General features: G+C 46.3%; 1 protein-coding gene across 1 annotated transcript; it reads left to right on the top strand.

Moving 5' to 3' along the window:
• The first annotated feature begins 1902 nt into the window (after nt 1-1902).
• Nucleotides 1903-25101, top strand: Psat1 (phosphoserine aminotransferase 1). The gene is made up of 9 exons (XM_051146205.1): nt 1903-2063; nt 6989-7049; nt 8494-8563; nt 10202-10407; nt 11385-11557; nt 16215-16384; nt 21124-21252; nt 23872-24009; nt 24960-25101. The coding sequence occupies exons 1-9, from the start codon at nt 2004-2006 to the stop codon at nt 25063-25065; spliced, it is 1113 nt and encodes a 370-aa protein (XP_051002162.1). The 5' UTR covers nt 1903-2003; the 3' UTR covers nt 25066-25101.

Below are 25101 nucleotides of genomic sequence, written 5' to 3'. Positions count from 1 at the left end.
TCCTGTCTTTCTATCCTGCCTCACGCCCATTCAACTCTCTGGGACTAGGTTTGAGTTTAGAACTCAGAGAAAACTGAAGGCAAACACTGGTCTAGCAGATTAACTGTAGGAGTGTGTGTGAGTGTAAGTGTGTGTGTGCATGAGTGTGTGTGTGAGCGTGTGAGTGTGTGTATGAGAGAGAGAGAGAGAGAGAGAGAGAGAGAGAGAGAGTGTGTGTGTGGTATTATCTAAACCACTGTATTACGTAAGACACTGGCTATGTGATGAATCTTACTTACCTGACTTTAAGGGTTGCTACTGACACTATCTGGTCAATTACATATGTACTTTTATTTTTTCCTTTCCCTTTTTTGAGACAGAGTGTCCCTGTGTAGCCCTGGCTGTCCTTGAACATGTTGTTCTGTAGATCAGGCTGGGCTTGAACTCAAGATAGGCCTACCTCTACCTCCAGAGTACTGAGATTAAAGATATGAGATATCACCCATCTCCAGATATGCAGTTTTCTAAGTTAAGGTGCTGAAAAAGGCTCTATTCAGCCTTTTCTAACATTTTTGCTTTACTATACCCAGACTTAAAATAGTGTTTCTATTCTCAGGTGGTCCCTCCTACATACTATAGAAAACAAACAAGAGCCCAAATTCCCGAAGACTGAGTTGCAAGCCTGTCAAACTGAGGGTCACAGATGCTGCGGTTGGTGTTAGCACTCAGTAGGCCTGTGCTTATTCCTGCCATCCATTGCATGAAAGAACCTGGGAAAATGTTTTCAAAGAACCTGGGAAAACATTTTCATAGTAAGGAAATCTGGGTTAAACTGCAAAGTAGGGGAGGGGGGAGCTTTAAAACTGTTCTGAACTTCAAAAGAACTATCCTTGCATAGAAGGGGCCGTCTTGTTCCAGAATCTCAAGTCAGCCTCCAGTGTAACTCTTTTGAAAAGAGAACTTGTGTGGAAAAGTTTAAACAGATTTGGCTCTGTGCCCAGCTGGGCTCAGGGCCACATTCCTCTTGTCAGGGCTGCATTCGGCTTGCTTATTATTCTCCTGTTGATACCTCCTCACAGCATGAGGAGCTCTGGGCCAAGAGAGCAAAAATTCAGGTTCTTGCTCCTTGGTTCATGAAAGAGACAATGAGAGAATAGAGAGTCAGCAATTTGAAATAGGCTCTCCAGGATGAGGGTGAGGCAGCAGGAGGGGTGGGATGGGAGGGCAGGGGGTGGGGCGGCAGGGATGGGATGGGAGGGCAGGCGTGGGAATGGGGCACTGCGCACAAAGTTCCTAGCCACCTCTGTCCTTTTGAGGTGCAGCGAGCTAGAGCCCATGTGCAAACATAAAGGCTTTTAATGTTATTTTTGAGACAGGGCCCCTCTGTGTAGTCCCTGGCTGGCTTCCAAGCAGCTGTCCTCCTGCCTTTGTCACCCGAGTGCTGTGATTATCGGGTGCACCGGGTCATAATCCTATGGCCTCCACCCTCCAAGCCTTTCTTCACCGTGCACATCCTACTTTGGGTGACCAGTCTCTACACTGCAGTGTCTCTGAGGGTCCTAGGAAACTGGTGGATAATGGGGATTGGTTCTGGAACAAACGCAGGAGAGCCCGGCACAGCAGGGGTTGTTGTTGGTGGACCATGTGCAATGCGTTTGCTCGCCGCCACCTCGCAGTTAGCTAGAGGCCAGGGCCGGGGGCTCAGCGCCCAGAGGTGCACGAAGGCGGCAGGCGCCCCGCCACGCGGGCGGCTGGTGCAATCCCCCCGCTCTCTTGCGTTGACGGCTAAGGCGGGTTGAAATTCTACACTACAGGAGGAGCAATTGATCACAGGCTCGGATGGTGAGCGCGGCCAATGGGGAGGCGAGCTTCTGGGTGAGAGCCAATCAGTGCTCCGCACGAGACAGCGGACCAATGGGGTGCCGACTCTGCGGGCCGAAGCCCGCCCCACCCGTGCATAGGAAGACGCGGGCAGTTCGTGTGGTCTCTGCTCCAGCTACTTCCCTGGCTGTCGCCTCAGCATCATGGACGCTGCCAAGCAAGTGATTAACTTTGGGCCCGGGCCTGCCAAGCTGCCACACTCGGTAAGATGGCGAGGTTCGTTCGGGATCGCTGGCGTCGGGATGCTAGGTGTCGGGATGCGGCTGTCGAGCTACAGGCAACGGTGTGCGGGGTGTCGGGATGTCTCTATCGAGATGTAGCCTCCGAGGCCAGTGGGCTCCTGTGCAGAGACTCGGGCGTGAATTAGGCGGCGCGCACCTGCAGCCTCATGCGGGGCCTGCGGGCGAGGTGGCCGCACTGGCTCAGCGTGCACGAGAGCGCGTGGGCGTGTGAATGAATGAGCGATCAGCTGGAAAGCCAGGGGGCGAGCAGGGTCTGCTTCCGGGGAGCGCAGGCTAAAGCTCTGGGCGTTGGGAACACAGTCCTCAGAACTCTGGGACTTGAAAGCTGCGAGCTTCGCCCCGCTCGAATTCCACTCAGCCCCAAAGCTTTTCTCTTGGAAACCTGCTTGTCACTCTCAGGCTCTGAAAGGCTTTGGTCTGTTTGGCTAAGTTCCATTTGCTTGATCGGAATGCCATCCCGTCCCGTCCGGCGCAGCTTCCTCCCGCACCCCAGCTGTGCGGAGTGAGATGCCTCTCATGGCCTGGAGCCCGAGGACCAGCTGCCCAAGCTGCTATCTGATAACGGGTTGCCACAGCGCGCGGGCATGGCCAAGACTTGCACAATTATCTCTTGTTGAATCCTGGCGATCTCCCCGGAACACCGCGGACTCTGTGGGATAGAAACAGGATCTTACAGTGTGAGAGGGGCACTTTGTAGGGACAGCCGCGCAAGCCGAGAACGGGGCTGTGGCCATTGCAGTTCATTTCCCATGACGTTCTTTGCTAGAACTGAGCGGAGTTCTGGAGTCCACCCCCACCCCCACCCGACTCTGTTTTGGAGCGGGCTGTTTTTTGCCAGGTAGGATAAGGCAAGGTCTTAGTGCAGCTTAGTCCAGAATTTACTTTGTACTGCAGCCTGCTTTTGAACTATTCCCTGCTTCCACCTCCCAAGAGAGGGTGTCTAATTAAGGTTACTATTGCGGTGATGAAACACCATGACCAAAAGCAACTTGCGGAGGAAAGGGTTTATATCATTCAAAATTCCCAATAACAGTTTATTATCAAAAGCGTTGAGGGCGGGACCTGGAGGCAGGACCTGATGCAGAGGCCATGGAGGGGTGCTGTTTATTGCCTTGTTCTCCACGATTTTCTCAGCTTTTCTTCTAGAACCCAGGACCACCAGCCTGCAATGGACTGGACCCTCCCTCATCAATTACTAATTAAGAAAATGCCCTACAGGCTGGCCAACAGCCCGATCTTAGGGAGACATTTTCTCAATTGAGGGTCTCTCTACACAGGTGACCGTAGTGTGTCCAGTTGACATAAAACTAGCCACCACTTTGAGATTACAGGCATGAGCTATTTCAATTTAGGAGTTTTGTTTGTTTATTTTTTTTGTTTGTTTGTTTGTTTTGTTTTTCAAGACAGGTTTTCTCTGTGTAGTCTTGGCTGTTGTGGACTTGCTTTGCAGACCAGGCTGGCCTCGGACTCATAGAAATCCACCTGCCTCTGCTTCCTGATTGCTGGTATTAAATTCATACACCATCACACCTAGTGTTTTTGTTTTTGTTTGTTTTTCGAGACAAGATTTCTCTGTAGCCTTGCCTGTCCTGGACTTGCTTTGTAGACCAGGCTGGCCTCAAACTCACAGAGATCCGCCTGCCTCTGCCTCCCAAGTGCTGGGATTAAAAGCATGTACCACCTACATATACACTATGGAATACTACTCAGCTATTAAAAACAAGGAATTCCCGAAATTTGTGGATAAATGGATTGAGCTAGAAATGATCATAATGAGTGAGTTAACCCAGAAGCAGAAAGAATCAAATGGTATATACTCACTTATATCTGCATACTAGCCCAAGGGGCATGTCCCACCAAAGCCTCCACTTACCAGGAAACTGGGACAGAGGGGAAGGCATCCTATTGGGACTCTAAATGAGAGACGCATGGGAGAACAGCAAAATAAAAGGATCCAGAGGGTCCTAGAAATCTACAAGTAGAACAATATGATAGGCAGATTTGGGCCCAGGGGTCCCGCTCAAACTAAGGCACCAGCCAAGGACAATACAGGAGGTAAACTTTAAACCCCTTCCCAGATCTAGCCAATGGTCAGAATATTCTCCACACTTGAGTGGAGAGTGTGATACGACTTTCTCACGTACTCTGGTGCCTCACATTTGACCATGTCCCCTGGAGGGGGAGACCTGGTGGCACTCAGAGGATGGACAGCAAGTAGCCAAGAAGAGACTTGATACCCTATGAGAATATGTAGGGGGAGGTAATCCCCCTCAGGAACAGTCATAGGGGAGGGGAATAATGGGAAAATGGGGGGGGGGAGGAATGGGAGGATACAAGGGATGGGATAAACATTGAGATGTAACAAGAATAAATTAATAAAAAAAAAAAAAACATGTACCACCACATCTGGCACAGGAATCTTCTTGATTTAGTTGAATTATAAAGATTAAAGAAGCTTTCAAAAAAATTGTGACTGTCATCCATAAAGAAAAATGAAAGTTATAAAATGCTATACTTGGGGCTGGAGAAATGGCTCAGTGGTCTAGCTTTTGGCTAGAAGTATTTTTTAGAATAGTGATTTTAGTTATAAAATAACATTTTATACTTTTAAAAATTATGTGTATGCATGTGTGTCTGTGTGGGTGTGTGCACATGAGTTTTCAGGTGCCTGAGGAGGCAAGAAGACTTGGAGGTAGTTGTGAGCCAACTGATGTGGGTTCTGGAGAGCAAACTCTAGACTCTTGGAAGAGCAAGCAGAATGTGCTCTTAATAGCTGAGCTATCTGTTTAGTCCTGCTAATAAATTTATAGGTGTGTTTTTAAACAATGTGCTTAGAAAAATGCAGGGCTGGGGAGATGGCTCAGCAATTCAGAGTGGAGGACCCAAGTTAGGTTCTAGAAACCACTTTGGTCGGTTGACATCTGCTTGTAATTCCAGCTCCAGGGAATTGAATGCCTTCTGGCTTCTGAGGGTACACACAAATAAATTAGTAATCAAAAACTCATACACACAAACCAAGATTCTGTTGCGCTGTATCTCCCTCCCCTCTCTCTTGTTTTTGTTTGTTTGTTTGTTTTTGAGATAGGGTTTATATGTGTAACAGCCCTAGCTATCCTGGATGTGTAGACCAGGCTTCCCTCGAACTCACAGAGATCCACCTGGCTCTGCCACTCTAGTGCTGGGATTAAAGGTGTGTACCAGCACCACCTGGCTGCAGGTGTTTCTTTTATTATATGAATGTATTTACTCAAATATTTTTATAAATGTACACACATATATACATTGTATATATTAATAGATATATACATATGTAATATATATGTGTGATGTATATATCACACACAGATAGCATAGTACACTATTTCAACATATAACTTGATATCTTGGGTTTGTTTTTGTTTTTAAGTTAGATTGCCAGGGTAGGATTTGGACCCTTTTTAGTAGGCTTGCAGAACCCCCATCTAGGCCAATTCTTAGCTAGTATCCCTTTTTGTTTGGTCTCATTATATAGCTCAGCTGATCTGTAACATTACTTAGACTAGGCTGGCTTCAAACTCACAGATATCTGCTTGCCTCTGCTTCTTCCCAAGTGCTGGGATTAAAGGTGTGCTCTACCACACTGGGCCTTAGCTAGTGTCTTTATTTAGAGACAGGATCTCTTAAGAGAGCTGTGGCTGTCCTAGAACTTACTATATAGACCAGACTGGCCTTGAACTCACAGAGATCCGCCTGCCTCTGCCTTCTGAGTGCTGAGATTAAAGGCATAGGCCACCACACCTTGCCTGAGCTTTTCTTTATTATAGACATCTGTAAGGATTCATTTCTTGTCTCAGCAATGTTCAACATATTGTTATGTAAGCAAACCGTGACCTCTCATAGTTTCAATACTGATTTTTAAAAAATATCCTGAATTAGATGAGAACATATATCCATCCTATTTTCTCTCTCTCCCTCCACACTTCCTTCTGTCTCTTCTAATTTCTTTCTTTCCTTTCCCTCTCCTGACTTTCTTTCTTTTGGTGTTTGGGATTGAACCAAGGGCCTCCAGTGTGCCCAACACATTATACCACCGAGCTACATCTCTAGCGTCTGTTCTCCATTTCATTATAGGGGAATTGATATTGCTAATTTGATTTAATACGAGAAATTTATGTGAATGATGTGTTTCCCGATTGATTGCATATCAGTAAATCCCAATGGCCCTTCAAAGGCTGCTCTATCAGACTGGACTAATTGTATACAAAGTGAAGATGCAGTCCACAACTAAAAGAAAACCTTCTTTCACCGTGGGTTGAATACATCTCCTCTTGCTCCTCCCTTTGCCCTCCTCTCTTTCCTCCACATCCCCCCAGCTTTGCTGTGAATTAAACCCAGGATCCTATGTGCTAGGCAGCAGCTCTATCATTGATCCTCAGGCAGCATAGCCCCGGCTCCTAGAGTTCATTCTAATTCATGGTAGGTTTCTGTCCATGCCACCTATCAGAATCTGGTGCTTCCCCACCCCCATGAAACATTAACCTGCCTGTATGATTTGAACAGAATTAGAATTTTGTTTCTGTTAGTCCATGAACTGTGACTTTTATATGTCTAATAAGTGGGCTTCAAGGGAGAGGTAAAGGGGATTTGTAGGGGGCGGGGGGCAAGTTTCTAGGGAATTGGTAAATTAATGCTTTGGAAAAGTATCTTGGATCAACCATGTTGTCTGATTTCAGGCCCAGCTTGTGTAAGTTGTAGTGGTGAGGCTCTGGGAAGTGAGGGAGGGGGCTATAGGCGGGACCAGAAGCCTGGTTCCCATGGGCCTCTGCTTAGCTGACAGCCGCCACCCCCCAGGTGTGTGTGAAAAGGGGAAGATGTGCACAGCATGTTGAAATCTTTTCTTTTCCTAGGTATTGTTAGAGATTCAGAAACAGCTACTAGACTACAAAGGACTTGGCATCAGTGTGCTTGGTAAGATTTACTTTTGGATTCTGTTCCTGGGATCAGTTTAAACAGGAAAAAAAAGAAAAAAAAAAAAAAAAATGCCTGCGGCCCAGGCTTTACTCTGTATAGTCTTCCTGTCGGCTGTTACAGGCACATTTGACTCTAATGTCTTGGGTTGCATGTTTGCTGGAGTAAAGACTAGACACAGCCTGAGTGGTGGTGAGAAGTTAGACATGGCTCACCGGTCCATAATTGGTTTTTACTGATCACAGATGTGCGATTTAGTGGAAACATTCACATACAGGGGGCACCAAGCATCTGTCATATTGCTTCACATTCAATGTAAAAGTTCTTTTTATTATATTTAAATAAAAACCTGTAGAAGAGCTGGGCATGGTGGCATACGCCTGTAACCCCAGCAGCTTGGGGAGGCAGAGGCAGATGGATCTCTGTGAGTTCAAGGCTACCCTGAGTCTACAAAGTGAGTCCAGGAGAGCCAGGGCTACACAGAGAAACCCTGCTTCAAAAAACAAAAACAAAAAACAAAACGAAAGCCGTAGAAGTTTAAAATTCACAAGTTTCTATGAAGATCTTGCTTAATAATTTCTTTATTAGACTTTTGCTCCTGTGTTGTTTAGGAAAAGAACCTCCCAGCTCTAATTTTACATTTATTTATATGTTTTTCCTGCACATTCCACAGGTTGCACTACATGTAGAGACTCTAGGGTTAGCTGTCTGCCTTACTTGTGTTAACATTTGTTTCTGTATGTTTGGGACATATACTTAGGTTTCTTATTGCTTGTTTGCTTTTTTTTTTGCGTTTTTCCTTTATTTTTGAGACATTGTCTCTTTATGTAGTCCTGTTTGTCCTGGAACTCAACTATGTTGACCAGGCTGGCCTCAAACTCCTAGAGATCCTCTTATCTCTGCCTCCCAAGTGCAGGATCTCATACTATAGTCTACCCTGGCCTTGGCAGTGGCAATCCCCCTGCCTGAGTCTCCTAAATGCTGAAGTTATAGGAGAAATGTTACTTCATTACAGGGGAATTAGCAAACCATGCTTCACTGCTTCTTTTCCTAGACAGAGTCCTGCTGTTACCTCAGGTTGGCCTTGACTCAATCCCTGGCCTCCTGCACACTGGCACTGTGGGATGGTGTGGGCGCACCGCTGCTCCTGCAGAGCCCGGCGTCTTCAGCTCGGGAGAAACAGGCAGAGCAGGAGCTGACAAGAGCCTAATGGTCAGTTAATGTGCTACTTGAAAACCCAGTGTGCCGTGACTGCAGGACTGAACTGTTCGCAGTCTCAACACCAGTGAGAATCGCCCCTTATGATAAGGAGCATGTGCTGCCATCTGAACTCACAGCTTTCCTTATCTTATTTCTCCATAAATTCCACAAGCATTTTTTGTTTGGAGTTGTACTCAATTTTATTTTTGTTTTCTTTTGTTTTTGTTTTTCTTTGCTTCCACAGAAATGAGTCACAGGTCATCAGATTTTGCCAAGATTATTAACAACACGGAGAATCTTGTGAGGGAATTGCTGTAAGTTTTGAAAAATATTTTATTTATTTAAAAAAATAATTTTTTGTTTTATGTGTTATGTATGCCTGAGTATATATGTATGTGCACTACGTGGAAGCCTTCAGAGGTCAGAGTAAGTGGTAGATCCCCTAAAACTGGAAGTATAGACTGTTGTGAGCCACCATGTGGGTGCTGGGGACTGAACCTGGTTCTTTGCAGGAGTGGTAATTGCTCTCAACCAGTCAAGCAGATCTTCAGCTCCATATTACTGTAAGTTTCTTAAATGACCAACTTGTTAGCTTTGCTATGTATGTCATAAACCTGGGTGTTTATTATATTCTTTTCTGTGCTATCCACTTTGACAGAATGTTCAGAATGTCCATAATTATCTTCCGAATACTCTCAAATTTATTATTATCATTGCATAAAATGACAACGAAATGTTCACTATTGTCAGCATAAATAATTTAATAGTAGGCCTCCTGTCACTTTAAGAGTCACTTAGATGGGGTAGATATTAAAATTTAAGGGCAGCTCAGGTCCACTGAATTAGAATGGAGAAACCATTCAACATGCCTGCTTGGCTTCTCCCACTCCTGTCTTCCTATTGACTTCTGTGTCACAGTCACAGACCAGTGCCCAGCCCCCTCTGTTGTGCACTGAAGCTGGAATTCTGTCCTCTGCCTGTTCATCTCTAAGCTGTGACTACTGTGAGGCCTGGGATCTGTGCAGCCAGCCTGGTCATCTTTTTCACCCTGGAGTCAGAGCAGTTTGTTCTTAGTCCTGACTTGTGTTTGTTTTTTTCTTACTCAGCTAGACCTAGAGTTATCAAAGATGGACACCTCTCAGTGATGCCTGACTCAGTATGGTTACAGGTGATGGACCCAATTCCCTGACTTAAGCAAAAATGGAAAAGTTTATCTTGTGCAGGCAAAAGAGGATATAGGAACCCTGTTGGCACCAGGAGGATCTTCCTGCCCTGCTTACCTGTGTGCCAGCTTTGCCAGGAGGGCACCCGTGTTTGCAAAGACTAACACCCCTTTCATCTAATATAAAAAAGTCATTGTCTGTGATTTGAGCAAAGATCTCAGCCAGATCCCACTGGCCAGCTTTGCTCACTGCTCATCTTCTGAGTTGGGGTCGGTCATCGTTAAATTCTGAGGGTTGGGCAGCAGAAGTAGGGTTCCCTAAAGAAAGCAGGGCATTACTAGGAAAAGGAAGAAGTTACTATAGGCTTCTACCATCGTCAACAACAAGTGCCAGAGAAACCAGTAAGTAAATGACTAAACTGAGTTAGGCAGAATAATAATGAGATGTCACTGTATTTCCTTTTCTTTTCTTTGTGTGTGTGTGTGTGTGTGTGTGTGTGTGTGTGTGTGTGTGTGTGTGTGTGTGTGTGTGCGCGCGCGTGCGCTGAGAGGCCAGAAAAGGACATCAGATACTCCGGAGCTGGAATTATAGGCTATTGTGAACTGCTCAATGGCGGTGCTGGGAACTGAACCCAAGTCCTCTGCAAGAGCAGTACATGCACTTAATCAGTGAGCCGTCTCCCAGCCTCTGTGGCGTTAGACCGGAAGTGTGCACTCTGTGGAGCAGCATTCATTCTCCATCTTTGATGTGGGAGCTTATATATTTACCGTCACTTGTTTTTATGGCCAGAGCTGTTCCCAACAACTATAAGGTGATCTTTGTACAAGGAGGTGGGTGTGGCCAGTTCAGTGCTGTCCCCTTAAATCTGATTGGCCTGAAAGCTGGAAGGTGTGCCGACTATGTGGTAACTGGAGCTTGGTCAGCTAAGGCTGCGGAAGAAGCCAAGAAGTTTGGGACCGTGAGCATTGTCCACCCTAAACTTGGAAGTTACACAAGTAAGTTCTGGGGAGCGAGCTGGATGGGGAGGTGGTGACTGGCCATTACCCTTGCTGTCCTTTTGCTGGTCCCTTCCCGTCCCTAGTGATCTCATTTAGATTATGTGGCTATGGTGGTCTACTATCTACTCCTATGACTGATGAGAGTCTTGCTTAGCTAAAAGCCCAGAAGCCAGTCTGGTGTATTTATGGGGAGGTCAGGGCCCCCAGTGATGCTGCCAGTGCCCTAGTCACTCCTTATCTCCTCCATAATAGGTTGTAGTCTGGAAAATAGTTTCTTTTTTTAGGAAGATGGCTACAGTTGCTCTTTAGCTTGTTATAGTCTCTTAAGTTTCAATGCCCTTGCTGGAGCATTCCAATAATAGTGTCACATGCCCTGCTGTGAATTAGTCACCTAGCCCTGCCTCAGTCACATTTTACCCCTAAGGGTGTGGCTTTGATAGGCTCTGTTGGAACCACATGCATCCATAATTGTGGGTAAGCACTGGGGTCCTAAGAAGCCAGTAGACAGGAACAGGTGTAAGATAGATGGATTCCTGATGGCGAGAAAACTTTCAGATAACCACCATCCCTTTTGCTGGCTTGTTTTGTTTTGTTTGCTTTTCTTGAGACAGAGTCTTCCTGTGTACCTCTGGCTGCCCTGGTAGTCTTGATGTAGCACAGGCTCTCGTTGAACTCGGAGCAGTCCTTCTGCCTTAGCCTCCAAGTGCTAGATTGCACATGTGCACCGGTACACTTGGCCCCTCTATGCCGCATTTGAACGTTATTTGTGCCCAGTAAATTCAAAGGCTGTGATGGGTCCTCCTCAGCTGTTAGTGGTGATGGCAAGAATAGGTGGAGAGATCCCTGTACTTGTCAAGTGCTTTGGAGTCAGTTTTCCCCTCAGGAAACTTAACCAGCCTTCTGGGTGACTTCATCTACAAATGGGGGGAGGGTGAAGAAAGTATGCAGAGCCTCAAATTTGCCCTCTGTGATAGAAATTCCAGACCCAAGCACCTGGAATCTCAACCCTGACGCCTCCTATGTGTACTTCTGTGCAAATGAGACTGTGCACGGGGTGGAGTTTGACTTCATACCTGACGTCAAGGGAGCAGTGCTGGTCTGTGACATGTCCTCAAACTTCTTATCCAGGCCAGTGGATGTTTCCAAGGTAAAGTATGAAAGGTTGGGTGGGAAAGCCAGTGACTATTTATTTGCCGTGTTTTGATATATGTGCCCAGAGGAAAGACTTGCGGGAGCCTGAGGCTGACAGAGCCCCTGTCGCCAGGGTGGATGTCAGAGAGCAGGCTGATGTCTGCTTATTTCATTACTAGCCATTTGAACATCTAAATCGGATTGCTCATGGCCTACCTGTCAGGCCTTGGGGAACTGTCCTGCTTTTGAGAGGAACTTGCCTGCTCTTGAAAACTTCTTGACGAGGACATTGAGTGTGGCATGCTCCCTCCAAAGTCAGGAGCAGGCTACCAAGCCCAGAGAACTATGAAGAAACCCCCCTCCAATCCCTTTGCCTTTATCAGCCTCAACTCTGAAAGTCCACCAAGAGCACATACAGACTTTATGAGTGCCCACTAAGGCTGGGCAGGTACGGGGTGGGGGTAGGGGCACTGTAGCAGGTACATGCAAAAAGAGGGGTCTGTAAAGAATTTTAAAACAGCATCCAAGCTAGCCAACTGGTAGTCTGCCTTGCAAATATCTTTCTTTTGTTTTATTGTTTGGCATGTGCATGTGTGTGTTTGTGCAAGTTTGTTCCTGTGTGAGCTTGAGTGAGGGAGAGAGATGCATGTGTAGAGGTCAAAGGGCAACTTTATGGAGTCACTTCTCTTTGCCTACCTTTATGTGGCTCCAGGTGTGGCATTCAGGCTACTAGGCTTGCGTGAAAGTTCCCTTACCAGCTGAGCTTCTCCTTGCTCCTTTTTTGTGACGGTGGTGGGGTTTTGATGAAGGTCATCCACCCCGTTTTTGTTTTTGTGAGACAGGGTCTCTACATAACCCTGACTGTCCTAGAACTCACTGTGTAGACCAGGCTGGCCTTGAACTCACAGAGATCCTGCCTATTGTGGGCTACCATGCCCAGCTATGCTCCCCCATTTAATGTGGTAAAATATACTTAAAATAAAATGTATTATTTTAGTCATGTTTAAAAAAATATATCTAAGTCAGCCAGGTAGTGGTGGTGCTTGGGAAGCTGAGGAAGGTGGATCTCTGAGTTCAGGGCCAGCCTGATCTATGCAGTGAGCTCCAGAGCACCAGGGCTGCACAAAGAAACCCTGTCTTGAAACAACGACAACAGACATTAAGTATGGCGGCACAAACCTTTAATCTCAGCATTAAAGAAGCAGAGGCAGGTGGACTTCTGAGTTTAATGGTAATTTGGTTTATATTTTGAGTTTTCAGGCCAGCCCAAAGTATACAGTGAGACTCTGTTGTACTTTTTTTAAAAGTATGTACACACACACACACACACACACACACACACACACACACACACACACGTGTAAAAGTAACTTTTATCTCCCTGATGCAGTTGTCATCTGTAAACCTAGGCTTAGTCCTAGAAACTTCTAGCCTCCATACAATCTAATTTAGGTCTAGAATGTTTCAGCCTCCGAGACTTATTGATGAATAAACTCACCCATTTTAGCTCTTTCTGGACTCTCACTGGCTGATTCAACCAACTCAGCTGTTCTGGCTCAAACTCCTCTCCAAGCTGACTGATTCAAACTGGATTTTTTCAGCTTCTGCTTGGTCTCAAACTAACTGTTGCAGTCTGTTCTAATCTTCTGGTGCCTCCTCATTCTCTGGTTCATTTTGTCTTTACCTGTGTCTAGCTTGTTCTTTCGTCAATCTGTTTTTTTTTTTTATTTTAAACACTCTCACTGTAAAACTGCCTCTAAATCCGTGAACTGAACTGCCATGACGTCAACTCCACTGCACTGCCTCTCAGCTCACTGACTCAACTGAGCTCCCTGACCAGAGCTCAGAGATCTGCATGCCTGTCTCCTGAGTGCTGGGATTGAAGATGTGCGCCACCATGCCTGGACCTAAGCCTTTCTCTACTTAGAACTTGCTCTGTACCAGGCTGGCCTTGAACTCAGAGAACTGCTTGCCTCTGTCTCCTGGGATTAAAGGGGTGTCTGTATTCCAGCATAGTCCTAGATCGCACAGACCTAGGTCTTTGGATATGATCCCTTGCCACAACAGCCATGTTTCTGTACGAAAATTCCTTTACAATTGTGGCTGTGCATAGATGCACTCTTGCCATGGCATGTGTGTGGTTGGCAGGTTATTTATCTACTGGATGATCTTTTCTTGTTTGTTTTGTTGTTGTTGTTGGTTTTTTTTTTTTGGTTTTTTGAGACAGGATCTCTCTGGGTAGTCTTGGCTGTCTTGGACTCACTTGTAGTCTAGGCTGGCCTCGAACTCACAAAGATCCACCTGCCTCTGCCTCCCAAATGCTGAGATTAAAAGTGTGCATCACCACCCCTGGCTCTATCTAGTAGACCACCTTATTGGCCCCATTTTGGCCACTTTTAGGTGTGCAGTTCAGTGCCTCAATCACATTAGCATTGCTGCGCAGCCTTTACCTCTATCCAACTCCAAGAACTTTCAGGTTTTGTACTGAAACTTTGCACTTGTTAAAATTTCCCACACCCTGCCTTTGCCACTTTATGAATTTGTACTCAAGGGACCTCCGGTAAATGGGACCATATTTGCTCTTTAGAGCTTGGCTTAATTCACTAATGTCTTCACGGTTCATTATGGTACATGTATCAGAACTTCTGTTTTAGACTAGTATTCCATTATACCCATTTATGATGTTTGGTTTATAGCCATGCTCTGTGTTTTTATTTGTTTATTTGTTTATTTTGGTTTTTCCAGACAGCTGGACTCAATTTGCAGACCAGGCTGACCTTGAGCTAGCAGAGATCCTCCTGCCTTTTGTCTCCCTAGTGCAGGATTGAAGGCATGTGCCACCACACTTGGCTGCCCTATGTTTTTTAAAGAAGGATCTCGTTGCATAGCTCAGCCCAGCCTGGCCTTGAACTTGAAACCTTCCTGTCACCTTGGTACTGGGATTACACGTTTGTCCACTCCAAACCATGCCAGTTGTGAACCTATATATCCCTGCTGAGGGTTTCATGAGGCGACACAGAAAGGGTTTGTATCTTGCACAACAAAATATCTTCAAGAACTGTTAGACATCGGTATAGTCTCAAATTCTCCTTCAGGCGTCTCACCCGCTCATGTTGTGTTGCAGCAGCCTCCTTCACAGCAGTTTCTGACTTCTCTAAATAGAAGTTTGTAGCAATTAATTTTTACCTAATTTTCTTTTTAGATTTAATAATTTTATTTTACATGTATGATGTTTGGCCTGCATGCATATGTGTACGTACACCCAATGTGTGTCTGATGCTGGCAGTGGTCAGAATGTGAGTCCTAGGAATTGAACCCCAGTCCTCTGCAGAAGCAGCAGTGCTCTAAACTGCTGAGCCATCTCTGCAGCCCATTGATTTAACTTTTTAAAAATTTATACTCTAACCATTTCAATATTTAATGAAAAGAACAGTTGTACAAATAAATTATTTTAGATTAAATGATAGTATTTCATTTTGGTTACCAAATATTTGGAGGCCCCATTTTTTTTAAATTTTTTATTTTTTTTATTAATTTATTCTTGTTACATCTCAATGTTTATCCCATCCCTTGTATCCTCCCATTCTCCCCCCCCCCCCATTTTCCCATTATTCCCCTCCCCTGTGACTGTTCCTGAGGGGGATTACCTCCCCCTGTATATGCTCATAGGGTATCAAGTCTCTTCTTGGTAACCTGCTGTCCTTCCTCTGAGTGCTACCAGGTCTCCCCCTCCAGGGGACATGGTCAAATGTGAGGCACCAGAGTACGTGAAAAAGTGAGGCCCCATTTTTATTGTGTATTATTTTTCAATGTTGGGCATGAAGCCCAGGCTTTATGCACGGTAAGCAGGCTGTTACTGAATTATACTTCAATCCAGAGGACCCCTATATAACAGGTTAGCTTTGAACTCACTATGAAGCCAAGCAAGGGTGACCTTGAACTCCATCCTCTGCTTGCACCTCCCAAGTGCTGGGATTATAGATATGTACCACTACGCCTGGACCAGAAAGCCACTTAAATTTAGTTAAACATTTTTTTTATTTTTAAGATTTATTTAGCTGGGTGTGGTGCCACATGCCTTTAATTCAGCACTGGGAGACTCAGGCAGGGAATCGCTGTAAGTTCAAGGCCAGCCAGGCTACACAGAGAAACTGTTTTGAAAAAGATTTATTTCTTACTATATGCGTATTAGTGTTTTGCCTACATGTATATGTGTCTGTGTGTGTGTGTGTGCGTGTGCTTGGAGGTCAAAAGAGGGTGTTAGATCCCCTGAAACTGGGGTTACAGATGGTTGAGTTACTATGTGGGTGCTGGGAAACTAACCTAGGTCCACTGTAAGAGAAACAATTGCTCTTAACTGCTGAGCCATCTCTCCAGCCCTGAGAGGGCCTGTTCTAAAGACTGGTTTGAAAGTAGAACAAGGATTGTGGGAGGATGAATCTGTCCCAGGACTTCATAGTGCTGGGTGTGGGAGGCCCCGGTCTGGCAAAGGCCAAGCCTTGGGTCTCAGAAGTGCTGACTTGCTCTACAGTATGGAATGCTCCTAGGCAGGACTGGATCCCTTCATTTACAAAAACTGTGCTTAGGGAAGAGCTAGATATTGGTGTGCATGGCTTATGGATGACCACAGATGCTTCGGAAATAGCTGATGTTTCTTTCTTTCTGTTTTGAAGTTTGGTGTGATTTTTGCCGGTGCTCAGAAGAATGTTGGCTCTGCTGGCGTGACGGTGGTGATCGTTCGTGATGACCTGCTGGGGTTTGCCCTCAAAGAGTGCCCTTCAGTCTTGGAATACAAACTGCAGGCGGGGAACAACTCTTTGTATAACACACCCCCATGTTTCAGGTAACTGGGGTGCTGTAGTCTTTCATCAGAGTAGAGGGAAAGCAGAGCATGCTTCATTGGCCAGTGACCCAGAAGTCCCAGACACACTCAGCGTCCTTTGTCCAGCACTGTTTGGTCAACTTTTCTAGTTTTTGTGGAGATGACAGTCTTGGTTTTTGTTGGTCTTGATAATCTGGGCGCCGACTGTTGACCATTAACCAACAAGCTCTCCAAAGATAAAAGTGCCGTGTCCCGTGTCTAGGACAACCAGGGTGGTTTTCCAGAAGGAACAGGGTTAGGCTAGGTTCGGGTGCCAGAGTTCTCTTGTCTCCTTCCCTGTTGTAGAAAATGCCTCCCCCACACACAAGAAAGGGAAGAGTTGAGAGTTAAAGTTCGGTTGGAAGTTTCTACTGTTTCTCTGTCACCCACGTGATACAGAACAGTCTCCTCTGTGTCCCCCGTTTCCTTAAGAGTAGAGTGTTTCCACATACCAGCCTCTGTGCCAAGCCTGGGCAGACCCTGACCTGGCCCTGGGATGGAAACCCCCTCTCTAGGACTCCCCTGCCTGAAACTGCCGAGCCAGAAATAGCAGAACAGGAGCACTTTCTTCCTCAGATTGGAAGGACGTCTCAGCGCAAGTCAGGGTGGTGAATATACTTAGATTGAAATTGAGTGAATGTGTGGAATGTGAAAGGTGAGGCTTGGTGTGTCGTCCCCTCTCCCCCCAATTTTTTTTCCCCCTTTGTGTCCTTTTGTGGGACTTCACTGTAGTGCTTTAACATTCAAGGTTAGCAATGGCCACTGAGAGCCATCTCCTCATGGAGATGACACTGTGAGCAAGGCAGAGGACAAACCCTCTCCACGTCACCTGTAGGCAGTTAAGGATACAAGCGTGTCCTGAGGGTGGTCTTCGGTTTCCTTGTTTGGTCACAGCCAAAAGACTGTGGACCCCGGGACCTGTTTGGCTGTTCTGCATAAACTGGGCCTTGAATTGTTGCTCAGCAGCCTTAGGCAGGTGCTGGGCTGGAATAAAGGGCTATGGTGACATTCTTGTTAACCCATTAGTAGAACACACTCAACCCTATTAGTGGGTGGAGGAAAGGATATTAAAGAACCCTTCTAGCTTCATAAAACACTTCCTACTTATGTACACTGCGCTGTTCTTTATCACCAATGTGAGGGGAAAATGTCTTTTATCCAATTATCTCATTTCAGTTGGTGAAAATATAAGACATATGCCTGTATTCCCAGGATTTGGAAGACAGAAGAATCAGGCGTTTAAGGGCATCTCTGGCTTTTTAGCAAATGCAAGGGCAGCAATTGGCCTGTGCAGCGGCCCTTGGCAGGAGGAGAGCAGCTGGACCACGCAGGGTGTGGGGGAGTTGACCTCAGGGAGGCTAGCTGCATGAATGCTTTCACAAGCTTCTGAAACAGTTAGGACACCTAGTCCCCAGCCCAGGAGCTCATCTGCAGCCTGGACATTCCTGGTGACCTTTTCTAGACTCTGACACATAGGTAAAATTTATATTGTTTTAAATACACACACACACACACACACACACACACACACACACACACACACACACACACACAAATAGCACCCACTCTTAAGTGAACTGTTACCAGGGAAACACTGCCTGCATATCCAGTCACCCTCATTAACCACCGAAGACTCATTCCAGGACCCCCAAGGAGTCCAAAATTCTTAGGTGGTCAAAACTCTTTTTAAAAAGGACACAATATATAGCTATGCACATTCTCCAGCATGTGTTAAGTCATTTCTAGATTATTTATAACACCTAATATAATGTAAGTACTTTAAATAATTGATATACTGTATTGGGTAAGAAGTAATGATGAGGAAAAGATTTGTTTATATTCACTCCAGACACTGATTTTGAATTTTTTTTCTGTACAAGCTTAGCTGAACCCGTGCTTGCCAAACTCATGAATTTGGGGAGGTCACCTGTATACTTTCATATATTTAGTTGTGTCAGTGAACTGTGAACTGTGCTGTTCAGACTTGTCTGAATCCTTATTTCAACCCAGCAGTGTACTGTGGGCATTCTGTTGTATTAGGTTAAATGCCTGCCCCTTTCTACTCTACTTTTCATAGCTGCACAATATTCGAGAGGACAGGCTTGCTGTGGCTTAATCATTTCAGGTAGGCTTGAATGGTGTGTTTGTAGGTAGCCAGTTTAGAAGTAAAGGCATCAGTCAGTTAAGCTCTGAATCCACATAGCATTGTAAGACGGTGGTTTCAAGAGTTTTGGCTTTCGATGAGTTAGTGATAAAGTAGAACTCCAAAACACCTTGTGATAAGCATTCACAGGGCCCAATATAGTGCTTAGCTGGCCACCGGGTGGGAAAGCAGGCAGGAGCTTCCTCTCCCCAGGGCTGTCTTTCTGTTTTCTGAGCAGCCTGCTTCCTTCAGATCCAGCTGCTGCTTGCTGAAGCAATGGAGACACAGGCTAAGGCGGCTGGCTACAGGCTGTTGTTGGCTTCTGCTGCTTTGGCCTGCTCAGATCTTAAGAAGTCACACAGAGAGGATAGGCAGCAAGCCTGAACACAGGCTCTAGGGTTGGTCCTAAAGGCCTGGCTGAGACAGAGGTCCTTGTTGCTTTGGGTTTTCTTAAAGAATCTGCAGTTTTGAAATACAGGGATAGCAAAACATCAGGTGAAAGTAACTGTGGTGTTATTAGTGGTGGCTCTGCTTGACTCTGGTCATGGTGGCATGTTCCAGTGGTTCCTGGCTGAGTAGGCTGCAGATGCCAGGTCAGAGCAGTTTGGGGCTACATACTTCTGTAAGGTTCCTGTGTCTGGTGGTGCTTTCTTTTGCCTTCTGGGAGGAAACTCCTAGGTGCTTGGCCCACCCAGTTGAGACAGCGAATGACCAACCAGTCAGTGTCAGAGGTTTTTGAGTGACAGTCCTTTGTCTGTCAGAGCTTTGCCTACTCTCCCCAGGCCCTGTGCTAAGCACAGGTTTTTGTGGGAGATAAGAAGTCTGAACACTTGGCTCAGAAAAAGGGATGATCCTGTGTTGTGGCTGGGCCTCCTAGAACCAGGGACAGAAATCTACCCTGGCCTGCCATAACAGGTTGTGAACAGGAAGCAGCCTGGCTGGGGCATCTCTGACCCAGGCTTTTGCTCAGCCTTCCTTCCCATCAGACTTTTGCAGCTCCCGTAGATCACCTTTATCCCATGCCTGGACCCAGTCACAGCGAGAGAGAGTGGAGCTGGGAGCTGGCGGTCTCCAGACTCTGGGGGAGAGCTGCTTCGGCTCTATGCGCTTTTAGTGAGGGATATGTGGGACTTTTTAAAGGCAGTCAGAAGATTGTTGAAGCAAACCACCTGCCGTTATTAAATTCTGTGTGATTTCAGCCTAGTTTGGGTACATAAGAGCTACGATTTGTGTGGGCTTCTCTTGCCAGGCCCTGTGCCAAGCATGGGTTTTTGTGGGAGATAAAAAGGCGAACACTTGGCTGAGAAAGAGCTAGTCCTGTGTTGTGACGGGCCTCCTAGAACCAGGGACACAAGGCTTACTCCATCTCTTTTCCACTTCTTTCTTTGGTTCATTTTGAGAACAAGGTCTTGCTATGTAGCTCAGGTTGGCCTGGAACTCTGTATGTAGCACAGGCAGAACCCTCCTGCTTCAGTCTCCCACCCACTGAGGTCACAGGTAGATTGTCTCCATTTCTGATCCTTGCTTCTCTAGCCAAGATGCTGGCTTCTCTGTTTGGTTAGAAAAGATACGGATACCGTCTGCTTGGGATGTACTAGCCAAGCTCTGCCTTTCTCTACTCCCAGGTGAGACAATCCCAGGGAAGCTGCTGATGGCTCTGGTTAAGTCTCATGCCCACCTCTTATGACCAGGGAAGCAAATCATGCTGCTGGATCTGTGTGCTGGATGTGGGGGTGGGGCTGAGGAGAGGTCGCCTACCAGGTGCCCACCACAGGTATAGCGACTCCTTGTTCTCAGAGGTAAAGACAAAGCTTTACCTTTCATGGTGACTAGTCCCGTGTCGTGTGTCTGGGCTGGGATGCAACCTCTGGTATCCATCAGTACCACACTGCCTCTGCCAGGAGGGAGGCCCTGAGTGGGGGCTCTACGATAGAAAAGATCAGTGTGCACTTCCAGCCCTTGAGGATTAGAATGGAAGACATAGACGTGCTCACAGAAGTTGAAAATAGAGGAATGAGCGGTAAAACAAAAGCAAGACCAAACCCCACAACCCAATATGGGTCATATGAACGAGGTTGGGGAGACAGTCTAAAGAGATGGGGTGTGCGGTTGGATGTCATGGAGCATGTCTAGCAGGGCCTAGGGCCATGGTTCTCAACCTGTGGGCCACGACCCCCTTTGACAATTCCCTATCTCCAAAAATATTTACAGTACAATTCCTAACAGTAGCAAAATTACAATTATAAAGTAGCAATGAAATAATTTTATGTGGGGGGGGGATGTCACCACATCATGAGGAACTGTGTTAAAGGGTCGCAGCATTAGGAAAGTTGAAGACCACTGGCCCAGAGGGCCTGGTATGTCATCACTAAGGTGTCCAGTGTTGCCTCTTTAGAATGCCACATGAGCTCCAGCTGTGTTGGCCTTGTCCTTGGTGTGCTCTTCAAGTGGTCTGCTTGTGTCAATTTGCACCGATGTTGTTAAAGTTTTAGTGTGACTCCCAATACCAGTTTGTGTCCGTTGCTCTCCAGCTTTTGCAGGGGTGAACCTAACGGTGCTGTGTTTTATCCCTGTTTAGCATCTACGTCATGGGCATGGTTCTGGAATGGATCAAGAACAATGGCGGGGCCGCAGCCATGGAGAAGCTCAGCTCTGTCAAATCCCAGATGATTTATGAGATTATTGATAATTCCCAAGGATTTTATGTGTAAGTCAATGCATCGTATCTCTTGTGAGTTAGAAACTAGTCCACGAAACTTACCTTCCCCAGGATACTGGCATACCTGTGAGGGATGGTCCCATACCTCACGATGTGAGGGTGGAGGTAGGGAAAGTCTTTGCTCTTGTACCCCACCCTGGGAAATCCCAGTCTGTAAGGTACTCAGATACTCTGATCCAGGGAAGTGTGCATCGCTGTCTGGGGGTAGGACTCCCCCATCTCTTCTCCCTCCTGCCTAGTGTCACTGGAAAAGTTGCCTGCAGCTTCCTGTTGCTCTCTCATGCTGTAAATGCCGGCTCCCCATCTGGGCTTGTGTGCAGGCATTTTGCTTGTGCATGTCAGAAGACAACCTCTTTGTCAGCCCTCACCTTCCATCTTGTTTGAAACAGGGTTTCTTGATAATAATGATCTTGGCCCGAGGCCACCGTGGCTCATGTCCATTTGCCAGGCTAGCAGTCCCTTGAGGTTCTGGGATTCTCCCACTTTACCTTAGAGGTGGAGCTACAGATGCGTTCCACCCTGCAGGCTCTGGGAATCTGAACTTAGGCTCTCACACACTGTAAACAAGTGGCCCCCTGTACCTTCCCTTTTATCAAGGGTCACTGCTTCCCCTGTTCTAGGACAGGTGTCCCCATCCTTGGCCTGCAGTCCCTATGAGATTGGCTATGGCAGGGATGACATTTATCTACCGAGTATATCTATTTTCACGACAAAGGGATGGGTGATCATGTGCTGATCGCTGGCTGCCTTTGTTTTTGTGGACTACAGACAATGTACAGATCTTGTAGGTGTTTCCTGGGGCTGCTGTAACAAAACACTCATGAACTTGGCAGCTTAAAATGGCAGAAACTCTCAGTTTTAGAAGCCCAGAGTTCAAGATCCAGGTATTCTTGGTTTGGCTCCCCCCAGAGATTCTAGAGAAGAATCTCTTTCTTCTCTTCCAGATTGTTCTTGGCTTAAGCTGCATCATCGTAGTCTCTGTAGTGGCCTTTTCCTTTCTTGTTTTTCTGTGTATGAGAGTGAGCCATGGGACTTAGGTACCCCCAATACTTCAGGATGATTTTGTTGTTTTGAGACATGGTTGCAGCATGTATCCCAGGCTAGCCTTTCTATGTAGCTCAGACTGGCCTTTGATTTACCCTCCTGCCTTCCCTTTCTAATGGCTGGGATTATAGGCATGGACTGACTGTGTCCCCCTTCTATGGTAGCCTGTGTCAAGATCATTGTTTGCAGAGTTCTGGGTCATGAGAGATGGACATGTGTTCATTATCCAACCTGCCACAACAGGCTTCTTGCCATAGTGGCAGATGGGATGCACCTAGGGTCATGTCTGGGACTTAGAAGCATCATGGAGAGTGATGACATTTGATCTTGCCTAGCTTGTAGGGTGGGTACAGGTGTACATTAGCTGTATACCATGTGGTATGTGACTGTTGTGTATGCATTCAATTCCACATATATACATAACATTTACATTCAGTAAGCAAGCCAGGACCTCTGTTTTTTAATGATTATGGTCCTTTGAGGTTTAGACTGTTGTAATAGATTTATCTATCTGACGGGCACCCAGGCCTGGCCCATGGAAGGCCTGCAGACACTCTTCTGGCATTGCACTGCATCCCTGAATGACGAAGGCTAGTGAGTTTGCACAGCAGTGGATCTGTGTTTTAGAATAATAGGGATGGGGAGATGACTCGGTCAGCCAGCTGCTTACTGTGCAAGCACGAAGCCTTATATTCCGATCCCAAGAACCCATAGAGAGCCAGGCGTGGTGTTAGACCTCTGTAAACCCAGCTTGTGGGTGGAGAGCCACTGCAAGCCAAACGCTCCCACAGGCAGACACAGGCATGTTAGGGTAAAGTAATTTGGGGGCATGAACTACAAGTCCAGATCTTTGATTCGTTTAAGTCTTCAGCCACATGTAGGCCCAGTTTGTCTGCAGTCTTGCATAAAGAGCTGTACACTTTGCTGTGTCGCTGACACGTGTTGGAAGCTATGCATATGACCACATGACCTACTGGTTTGTCACAATGTGAATCAAAGATATTGCTGTTCCTAATATTCAAATGAAGGGACTGAGTCTTGCAGAAATTAGGTAGAAGTCATACAAGCGAATGCTAACCTACTGCTGTATGAGTGGGGCTTTTTCCCTGGGTGAATTATAACATTGTAGCAAGAGCTCTGCTTTGTTTTTTTCTGCCTTCTCCAGTGCTGGGATTAAAGGCACGCACCACCTCCACCTGGCTCACACTTCCACTTCTGGGATTAGAGGCTTGTGCCACTAGACCCTGGTGTGTACTAAGTGCTTTGGCAATGAAATAGTTCTAGACACCTATAAATTTGCTGGGTGCGGTGGCGCACACCTATAACCCCAGTACTTGGGGAGGCAGAGGTATGTGGGTCTTTGTGAGTTCAAGGCCAACCTGGTCTACAGAGGTATCCAGGTCAGCCAAGGCTACACAGAGAAACCTTGTCTCAAAAAAAAAAAAAAAAAAAAAAAAAAAAAAAAAAAAACCAAACAAAGAAACAACAACAAAAACCCTATAAATTTGTTTAAGACATTATACATCTTAGAGCCATAGCTGGAATAACAAACCTGCTTTTCAGATGTCCAGTGGAGCGCCAGAACAGAAGCAGGATGAATATTCCGTTTCGCATTGGCAATGCCAAAGGAGATGAAGCTTTGGAAAAACGATTTCTTGATAAGGCAGTGGAACTCAACATGATCTCCTTGAAGGGGCACAGGTAAGCACACCTGGTCCTCAGGCCTGTCAGAGGCAGAACAGCCTGGGGTGGTCATTACAGACTTGCTGGGGCATAAACCCACTTCTGGCTGGGTTGTAGTGCATCTTACACAGGGGCTCCTCAGCGTTGAAAGTGCCTCTGGGGGGGCTGCCTGCTCCACCCCGGCGTTAGACCATCACTGGGCTCAGCTGAACATCAGATACCTTAACAATAAATGCCGTCAGGTTGACCTGCAGCAGCAGAGTGCTCAGTGTGTGTGGTTGGGACTGTAGCATGGCCCAGTGAGTGGTGTGGCCCCAATCCCCTAGTCACCCTCTTCGTCTGACTTCTTTCCCTCCCCTCATTTCGTTTCTTCCTTATTAAAGGTGGATAGTTTGGGTATGGTCAAAGTCCAGTGTAGGCATTTGTAGAAATACCACAGCGAAACCCATTAGTTTGTATGAGTAACATGTCAATAACTACGCTAAAAATGTGTGGGCTGGAGAGATGGCTCAGCGGTTAAGAGCACCGTCTGCTCTTCCAGAAGTCCTGAGTTCAATTCCCAGCAACCACATGGTGGCTCACAATCATGAGATCTGGTTCCCTCTTCTGGTGTGCAGGTGTACATGCAGACAGAACACTGTATATGTAATAAATAAATAAATCTTTAAAAAAAAATGTGACTGGGAGCATGGTAGATGACCTTTAAGCATAAGGGATTTTCTAACAGCTTGGAAACTTCGTGCTACTTTTTGGGGATGTTTTTCCCCAAAAAGCTGTAACTCTTACGCAGGGTACTTAGTGAAAGTTGTGTTGTGCTAAAATAGGTGCCTATTAAATCTCACTTTTTTTCCCCCCTGTGTTGTTGAAGTTCAAACTTGGAACCTTATGTATGGTAGGCAAGGGCGTTAACACTGGTATGCTTCCTCCTGATTCTCGTGGTCTTACTGGTTGGAACTTTGTTTTTCTAGGTCAGTGGGAGGCATCCGTGCCTCCCTGTATAATGCTGTCACAACTGAAGACGTTGAGAAGTTGGCCGCCTTCATGAAGAATTTTTTGGAGATGCATCAGCTGTGAGCACACTGCTGTGAACACCACGCAGAGTCTAGAGTA

Source organism: Acomys russatus, chromosome 5 (assembly GCF_903995435.1).
Source record: "Acomys russatus chromosome 5, mAcoRus1.1, whole genome shotgun sequence".
NCBI classification, from domain to species: domain Eukaryota; kingdom Metazoa; phylum Chordata; class Mammalia; order Rodentia; family Muridae; genus Acomys; species Acomys russatus.
The sequence above is the reverse complement of the archived record's forward strand: the minus strand, read 5'-3'. Positions and strand labels throughout refer to the sequence as shown.

Excerpts from the sequence above, each read along its gene's own strand:
- Psat1 (XM_051146205.1), top strand. The coding sequence starts at position 2,004 with ATGGACGCTGCCAAGCAAGTGATTAACTTTGGGCCCGGGCCTGCCAAG. Across the intron at positions 2,064-6,988 it reads CTGCCAAGCTGCCACACTCG|GTATTGTTAGAGATTCAGAA; the intron begins GTAAGATGGCGA and ends TTCTTTTCCTAG. Across the intron at positions 10,408-11,384 it reads TAAACTTGGAAGTTACACAA|AAATTCCAGACCCAAGCACC; the intron begins GTAAGTTCTGGG and ends CCTCTGTGATAG.